At 44.3% G+C, this 9,379-nt stretch overlaps 2 protein-coding genes across 2 annotated transcripts in view; one reads left to right on the forward strand and one right to left on the reverse strand.

Annotated features, from left to right (window-relative positions):
• taf6l (TAF6-like RNA polymerase II, p300/CBP-associated factor (PCAF)-associated factor) overlaps positions 1-9,379 on the forward strand; it is a 358,002-nt gene that overhangs the window by 219,846 nt on the left and 128,777 nt on the right.
• The window catches only part of ank3b (ankyrin 3b), a 139,556-nt gene that overhangs the window by 38,386 nt on the left and 91,791 nt on the right, over positions 1-9,379 (reverse strand). Inside the window, exons 23-26 of the mRNA XM_010788977.1 lie at positions 7,043-7,166; positions 3,106-3,208; positions 2,274-2,324; positions 1,608-1,717 (exon numbers count right to left, since the gene is read on the reverse strand). Coding sequence (XP_010787279.1) covers positions 1,608-1,717; positions 2,274-2,324; positions 3,106-3,208; positions 7,043-7,166 — 388 coding nt within the window. The remainder of the gene's footprint in view (positions 1-1,607; positions 1,718-2,273; positions 2,325-3,105; positions 3,209-7,042; positions 7,167-9,379) is intronic.

Raw genomic sequence — 9,379 nt, forward strand, 5'->3', positions numbered from 1 at the left:
GCTAGAGCTTGTACTGGCATATGATTTGATTGGCTGACGCTTCCACCGAAAGCTTCAGAAGCTTCAAAAGTTGAACATTGCTCAACTTTTGCAGCCTGAAACGCCAGGAAAGCTCCGCTATGCTACCCACAATTCAGTTCGGCGAAAAACGAGGCAACGTGACGTCACCCCGTTCAAAGTGAATGGGCAGATGCGTTGGAAACCGTTTTTGAAGCTGTCGAAGCTGTATTGTGGACGGGCCGTAAGTGTTTCCAAGCTGTAGTGTTCCCCTTCTGGCTCGGGGGAGAGAAGCCAAGAAATTCCTGAAAACCTGCCCCCGAGTCTATCCCTCAGCCAGTCACGATCTTCGGAGGTGGGCTCTCTTGTCAGCGGGTTAAATTAGTTATTGGTTTCAACAGCCACATTAAAACAGTTACTAAATCAGCTTACTATCACCTAAAGAACATATCTAGGATTAAAAGACTAAGGTCACAGCAGGATTTGGAAAAACGTGTCCATGCTTTTATCTTCAGTAGACTGGACTACTGCAATGGTGTCTTCACAGGTCTCACTAAAAAATCTATTAGAAAGCTGCAGCTGATTCAGAACACCGCTGCTCGAGTCCTTACCAACACTAAGAAAGTGGATCACATCGCTCCAGTTCTGAAGTCTTTACACTGGCTTCATGTGTGTCAAAGAATAGATTTCAAAATACTGCTGCTGTTTATAAAGCACTGAATGGTTTAGGACCAAAATGCATTTCTGACCTCCTGCTAAATTATGAACCATCCAGATCTCTCAGGTCTTCAGGGACTGATCAGCTTTCTGTCCCCAGAGTCAGAACTAAACATGGTAAAGCAGCGTTCAGTTATTATGCTCCAAATATCTGGAACAAACTCCCAGAAACCTGCAGGTCCGCTGCAACTCTTACGGCCCGTCTACACTACAGGCATCAAAAAATGCTTTCAACGCTTCGCCCATTCACTTGAATGGGGTGACGTAGAAGATTTTTAATCTTCGCCGAACTGCATTGTGGGGAGCATGGCATGGCTTTGCAAGCATCACGAGCATCTATCGGCATCAAAAGTTGAACAATGTTCAACTTTTGAGGCTCGATGCTTGGCATCAGCCAATCAAATCCAATTTATGCAAATCCCGCCAGTGCAAGCGCTAGCCAATCAAACCGCGTGCAAGCTGGGAGAACCAGACCGCAGTTAATTTCCTCATATTCCAAACGAGATATTACGGTAGCAAATCACCCGGTTCTTTACGACCAGAACTATTTACCGGGATACAAACCGGAGGAACCAGGCATGGAGGGAGGTGGCAGAGACAGTGGGTGAAACTGGTAGGTTTTTCGCCTGTTTGGGGAGTTTATATCCAGTTTGCTTCGTTTTAAAATTGCTATTGCTTTGTATGTCGGGGCGGGAGATTCATGTGATTGGTTGTTGGTCGCGTTGCTCGCAAAAAAATCGCCAAGCTTCAGACACGCCCAGCTTCAAGATTTTTTTCATGCCTGTGTGTGGACGGGCCGTTAGTATGAGGACAGCCCTAGTTTGTAGTGCATGTGTGCGAATGCAGGTAGACATATCGTGATGTATGGACGGAGGCAGTGCAGCTGTTCTTACCCAGAGTGAATGGGGCTGGACACAGTGTTGTGGCTGTGGTCCACGGTGTCCGGGGTCCAGCTGTAGCGCCGCATACACTCAGTGCTGTAGTCTCTAGTCACAGCCAGGTGCTGGGAGAGGAAGAGAGCAGGAGGAAAAGATATGGAAGAGAAAGAAGAGGTTTAACAGCGATAGGGAGGCTGATAGAGATGGGAGATGAGAAATAGGAATGTGGAATATAAGGACAGAACAAATAAATGGCGGACATAGAGGTTGACAAGAATGAATCTTTCTTCTTTTTTCCCCGACATGTTATCGAACAAACATGTGGGATAGCATTCTGTTTTTCTATTGACGTGACGGTGGAACTTTAACCAACGTTTTGTTAAATGTTATCTGGGTTATCACACATATCCTCATCTTGATAACACACAATTTGTCACTACCCAACCAGCGTTATAATAACCATTATTCATGTGAAAATCGAAACATGGGAGCTCATGTAGACTGACAGTAGCATGGGAATGACCATTCACTAAACACAGACCCCCACTAAGGAATACAATGAGAGTGGAATGGACCCAAAACAAACAAATATACAGACAACTCAAAAACCCAAGAGCAATGAGAGCTGGATGAAAGATGGTAAACTGATGAATGAGTCTGACATCCATGAACTCTTTATACCTTATTGAGTGGGTCAACCAAATAGGAAATGTCATTACAGACACTGTGAAGCTAAGGGGAGAAGAGAGACAGTTCAGACGTCACAGAGGGCACCGTGCGGTCCAGACAAATGACTTTATGGTGCTTTGTTTCACTAAAGGATCCAATTTCCATCTAATAAAACCTAATCCGCTCTCCATGAGGATGATATGGTCCTACAATTCAGGCAAATGAAACTTTATCTATCAAATGTAGCAGATTATAGTACACATGGCACCTAAACGGACCACCACGAAAGAATCAACAATTTGACTGTTTGTATATTTTCAACTAGTTTCATAAGGGAAAAATATTTCATTGGACATTTTGAGTTATATTACTAATATTGTTTATTATAAGAGGTTACAGTTTCTGTTTTTGCTCCTGACTACCAAAACAAGCATGAAACAGGCTCTGCAAAACACAGCGGTTTTCCCTGAGGAGGGAAAGAGGGGCCTCCTGAAGCCCTTAGGTTTGAATAAACTCTTCGTCAAGGTGCTATATGCTCTCCCTCAGCACTTTGGCAAGAGGAAGCATGTCCTCAACACTGCTTCTGTTATGACCTCTGTGCAAGAGAAGTAACGCCACCCTACTTTTAATTCTACAGTCTGTTTTTTTCCCTAAGAACTCATTGACAATAAGAAAATAAGAGATGCACCTAGGGAGAAGAGAGGCATCAAAGCTTAAAAAACAAACGTAGAAAATGTCAAGGAAGTAACAGTGAGCATAGAGTTGGGTTGGGCTGGGTATAGAAGGTTAAAAAGAGACAGAGTGTGGAGATAAAAACACTAAATATGACGATAAATGGTCTTACCGTGTCTTTTGTTGGCGCCAGAATCTCTTCAATCATCATACTGTCCCGAGCGAAGGAGCTCCGGTTGAGTGTGTTGGACCTATCCGAACTGAAGGAGCGGAGGCTACATGTTACCACGCAACCCGGTGCCGTGGGCAACAACAAGTGACGGGCAGGGGAACACGACACAAAACAAAAAGCAAGGAATCCATTACTACATGCAACCTCCAGGGAACCAGGTTGTTTTACTCGCTGGACAGAGAGAGTCCATAAGTGGAAAATAGAGAGGGAGAGGCTGAAGAGCCCGCAGTTTGAGCAAAGATAAGATACTGCAGCAGGTTGTTCAGAGATGGAAATGTGAGGTCAGTGTTGTTTGCATTTAGAGATAGAGGGAAATAGGAACAGACTTATAGAAAGCAGACGGCTGTTTAGACTTCTACAGGAGTGTGGTTAATGTGATACACGAACACGGATATAACGTGTATGAAATATGATGGATTAGTCGACGTCTTTGTGCCAACCTTGTTTTGACGGTATAAAGAAATGACGTTTGCTTGAAAGTGAATCAGCTAAATTTGACTTGTGTTTGAGGACTGACATTTCTTTGGTCTAAGATTAGCAGCTGACCTAGACCTGATTCTGAGCAGCAAAAACATAAAAGGGACGCTGGTCTGCTTCTATCTGTCTTGCTGCAGTCTGCTGTACGGCTGTGTGTGGCGACTTGTGCCTATTTTTGCATCCTCTCAATGCAGTGCCGATTCCTTTCAGGTTTTTTTTTGTCTTGTGCTGTTTTTGCTACGGGGATTTAATCAAGGCGTAGCAGCGAGTTAAATGTTGCGCACTGGTATGGGCAAACAGTATAAATAATACACGATGATATTTTATATGGTTGCGCACTATAAGAGATACAATGCCAGTGACAAAGCTGACATCTCTGTGCTGTGTGTGTGTGTGTGTGTGTGTGTGTGTGTGTGTGTGTGTGTGTGTGTGTGTGTGTGTGTGTGTGTGGAGTGGGGGAGAGGGGGGGAGCGAGGAGGGGATAAAATGCAGAGCTCAGCATGTTTGAGTGGGCACACTATTCAGCACAGAGAGAAGCCCTTTATTCAGCACAGCCTGCCTACCCCACCATCGAAGTTACCAAGCGACTCTGTACGGTCTGAATGGACTCGCTGGCATGGCAGCATGGCGCTACCCCCCCGAACCCCCCCACCCCCCTCAGCAGTCAGCCAGACTCTGTTTGTTCTTCACAGCTTCATCCTCTATTTCATCCTGTCTATCCTCTTCTCTAAACATCCAAGGTTTTTTCCATTTCCTGCCTCACTGTTCATTATTTTGGCTGTCCTCTTTATCGTCTGTCATCTATTCCTGGACGTTATGCCAACTCCCAGCACTTCTTCTTCATAAAGCTGTCCCATCATCTCTTCCTCTCTCTACTGTCTCCATTTCAGATTTGTTGCTCTTTGGTTATCTGACGGTTTACTCAATGGAAGACTTGTTTGACTTTTTCTCTACTTCGCTGAATTCCTCTAACCCCATCCTTCTCTGTCCCCCTTTGTCCCTCTTTCCACACCACTCCCATCATTTAACTGTAGATAATTGGGCGGTGGTGGCGAGGTCGATAGGGAGTTGGCTTGGCAACTGGAAGGTCACCAGTTCAAGTCCCGGCAAGACCAAGTGCTACCGAGGTGTCCCTGAGCAAGGCACCGTTCCCTACACTGCTCCCCGGGCGCTGTTCAAAATGGCAGCACACTGCTCCTAACACTAGGATGGGTCAAATGCAGAGAAACAATTTCCCCACGAGGGATTAATAATTAATCAATGTCCATCTTTTTTTTTTATATATATAAGTCTGCCTTGCCGTAAACTACACTTTCCATTATCCAGAAACATGTTTCATTTCTTTCTCACATCTCTTTTTATGTACAAATGATCCTAGGTCTATGTGGACCTAAAGAGACAAATGTTTGAGTCATTGTTTGTTTAGGTAAGTGTTTGTGCGCGGATGCATCTGTGTATGTGTGACCGCCTGTCTGTCCTTGATGATTTCTAAATTCTTAAATAAAGAATCCAGAGAAATCTCATCAAGTTTCCATCTCCGCAAACCATGATTTCACATCCAGAATCATCCAGATAAATGTCCAATTATTGTTAATTAAATTGGATAAAAGTTGTGGATATTAACAACCTGATGTGTTGATCCCTGGAAGTTACACCAAGTGGCACTACAAAAGTGCCACTTAAGAACAAGCCACATCGAAAAGTTATAAAATGAGTCCACACAACTCAAACTGAAAAACTCTGCAAAACAAGAGTGGCTTTCATTAACTAATTTCCAGCTTTTTTTCAAACCTGCATGAAAAAATACATTTTCAGTTTGAAGATGATCAAATATGGTGGATGGTGATCAGATCAAATGAGCAACAATCTTAAAATACAAAACGTCACGGCGACAACAAATCTGGTATACCACAAACAGCAACACTGGATGACACTAATCACAATGAATGACTTGTGGTTTGGGTTAGCGGTTTTATGTAGTAGTACAGAGGGTGAGGGGGGGGGACAACATTCACAGCTAATGGCGTCTAGAACTACTACAACGACTATTCTTTTCTTACCTGAGTCTAGGGCTAGAATGAGGGACACGGTGCAAGGAGAAGATCAAAATAGAAGTGTGAAAAGCAAAGCATTTTGGAGACATTCAAGCAGGATGTGGCTTTCTTTTCCCCCCATATGACATTGAAGCTGAACTTTTGCATGGTTGCACTCAACGACTAGGCACAAGCGATTATAGGTTTTAGTGTGTGTGTATGCAGCCCAGTCAAAAAGCAAACCATGCAATGTCGATGTCATAAACAGAAAGGTAAGGGAAAAGAAAAGAAGTAGCTCAGCATCAAACATTAATTGATCAATAATTACAGTGTTTCAAAGCATTAAATACACAACCCTGCACCATCTCAACTTCTATTCTACAACGCAATTACACGAAAAAGTAAACAGTTTTTGTACGGCGCTCTAATCTGTAGCAGATGGAGATAATAATATTTCTCACAATAATAGCTTTTGTCTGGAGTACCCTCAAATACCAATAAACTGTTAACAAAGGTAAACAAACAGTAATTCTGAGAAAATGACTTCAGACATCAAATGTGGCCACAGACCTTTTTACACTTTAATAATAACAATGTTATGCAAACAATAACTCCCACATTAAATTCAAAACTCTTTCCAATAAACTACCCACCAAGCTCATCATTGTTTACATGGAATATTTTCCTTATTTGCTGAGACCTGTTGTTTGAAGCAGCTTCCTGTCACAGTTAGTGTAGTTGTTTTTATCAATCCAACCATCACAGTACGTCTGCCATCTGTCAGCGAGGCAACAACACACACTGCGTCCACACACACTCCTCCTGTGTGTGCTGCTGATGTGCTTTCACTGGAGCCTGCCAGTTTTCCACAACACACTTTGTCCACTATTGGAAACTGTAGCTAGGTGGGCCTGTAGAGAATCCTGACGTGCAGCTGTTCATCAAGGGTATCAAAGGCATCACTGTCACAGATACAGCTCGTATCTCTTGTGTTACACTATGGCCCATTTGTAATCTTTGCATGGGTTTGAATGAGGCCACACAAAACGCTGAATCATTTTGTCAGGTTGAATCATTGCATGGCAACTTTCCAGATGCTATCGCTAGCAATTTCCATTATTCTGTTTTTGTTTGAGTGTGTGTGTGTTGGTGGGGCTGTACATTATATGGTCTATTTCAGTCCAACATAGACTAAACAATATCCATACCAAAGCATTGCCATCATAGGGTGAACAACCACCTCATGAATTGATAATAGATATAAACATAATCTGGCCACAATATTCTAAGGACAAGTTGGAAATAGTAGTTGTCTGCACTGCACCAGTACACCAGTGAATTTAATAATATAAATGACAGGTGCTTACCTGGCTGAGCGGGCTCCTATGCTGAAACCCATGTAGCCCTCCTGAGGCAGGGAGTCGTCCCCCAGCTCTTTGAGGTCCTGAGGCCGCAGGTATTTGTCCGTGTCCCCGGTCATCGCATCCTCACCTGGTGGAGGGGATGAAATCATAAAATCCTCCTGTTATCTCAAAAAGCCAATCCAGGCAAAGAAAGGCGATGCGGCATCTCAAGAAGAAAAAAAAAAAGCCCACACTGCCGACATCATTCTTTCACTTATCATATTATGTTTCTTAGAGGAGGCCTTGGATAATTTATTTAAACCCACATACTAGACTCACTGCAACTGCATAGCCCACTGCAACTTTGTCTATTCATTTTGACTGAGACACAACAACAACATGAAGCTGGAACACTGAGCAGCGCCAATGCATGCCTGTTAGAGAGGTAAAACAATAATAATTTTGTAGAAAAATGCCATAAACAGCAATGCCACTTTGCGGTATATCTGGAGCTCTCCTGTAAAACCAAACGCAGCTCCTTTCACAACACTGACACACAGCGCGCAGCAGAGGCTTTAACAGAGACCCAAAGCCTGGGCACAAACAGCAGAGAAACAGCAGAGAGAGCGGAGCAGCACCTCGATCAGCGGACCGGTGGACGATGACACGCCGGTCAATGAAGCCGGCGGAGCGGCTACTGTGTTTCCCCTTCTCCCTCATGTCCTGCTCTGCACTGCCTGCAAACACTGCGCTCCTTCACCGCAGCCCCTCCCCCTGCCATCAATACTGCCGCACTCCGATCACACACCAGCAACAGTGGCAAGCTAGATGACGTTAAATTAAGCATTTCCGGTGTCTAATTTCAAAATAAAACTTCAGGTGAAAAGATTGTGATTATCAAACCTCAATTAAGATAAAAAAGCTAACTAACTATTTAAAACGTATGGAGCCACGTGCTCAAATCAACTCTACAAAAGCAATATGCAAACTAAATATTCACCTCAAAGTTATCTTAGGGAAATACTGTGGTATAAATGTAAATGCTTTCGTCTGGGTGGACGTTGCCGCATTCACCACGATTCCTGAATAAATGACTAACTTGTGTGCAACTTCTACTGTTTACAACAGGAATGAAGGCTTATAAAAGTGTGATGCAGTTGATCTGTGCAGCCAAATACTCCTTGGCCCTTTCTCATTTAATCAAATCCCCCTCCTCGACTCCTCGACTCCTCGGTCCTCCGGTAGTGACCCGGAAATGAATTTCAGCGCGCCATGTTGAAGGACATCTCATTTCTCTAAATGTACTTCGAGGACCGAGGATCGAGCGTCGAGGAGGCTCTCTGGAGGAGCTATAACCGAGGATACACTGATGGGTCCTCCACGGTCCTCCACGGCTCCTTCGTGGATGCATTTCAGGGAACAGAGATGTTTCAAAGAGTCGTGACGCACGGCCGGACTTATCTCAGCCAATCACAGCTCTGCATGCATCCCCTGGATGCGATGTTTCCAGAGAGAACAGCTGTGAGGTCCGTGCAGAAAGCAGAGCAGTGTGTATAATATATATCACTCAGTATAACAGGCCTACTCTCTGTATTTGCTTTAGTTTAGTAGATATCTACAAACAAACAGTCCATATTTTTCTAAAAATCATTTAGTGCTTCACAAAATAAAATACACAACGGCTGTTACCTGTTACGGAGCGTCCACACAGCAGCGTGCGTTGACGCTTGGCGTGGGCGTGTCTGAAGCTTGGGGAGTCAACGCGAGCAACGCGAGCAACAACCAATCACATGAATCTCCCGCCCCCGACATACAAAGCAAAAAACATTCCATGCTAGCTATATATACCGTCTATGCCTGCTAGCTGTCCATTCAATGTTCAGACGAGGTACACTGGATATAAACTCCCCAAACAGGCGGAAACCTACCAGTTCCACCCACTTTCTCTGCCACCTCCCTCCATGCCTGGCTCCTCCGGTTTGTATCCCGGTAGGTGAACAGAGACTGATCATACAGCACCGGGTGGTTCACTGCTCGCAGCATACACGCGGTTTGATTGGCTAGCAGTTATACTGGTAGATTTTCATAAACGGGATTTGATTGGCTGACGCTTCCGTCGAAGCTTCAAAATGAACAGCGAGCAACGCGTAGCTACGCTCCCCACAATGCAGTTTGGTGAAGCGTGACGTCACCCCATTCAAAGTGAATGGGCAGAAGCGTTGAAGCTTCAACGCACGCCGCTGTGTGGACGGGCCGTAAGAGATCAACTGTGCAGAGTTCTTCTTTGCTTTAATGGCGAATCGCCTCCACTTGCAGCATATATCGCCACCTACTGTTGATTTATTTAATGTCCATGTTAAG

This window comes from Notothenia coriiceps, unplaced genomic scaffold (genome assembly GCF_000735185.1).
Source record: "Notothenia coriiceps isolate Sejong01 unplaced genomic scaffold, NC01 NC01_scaffold00032391, whole genome shotgun sequence".
Lineage (NCBI taxonomy): Eukaryota > Metazoa > Chordata > Actinopteri > Perciformes > Nototheniidae > Notothenia > Notothenia coriiceps.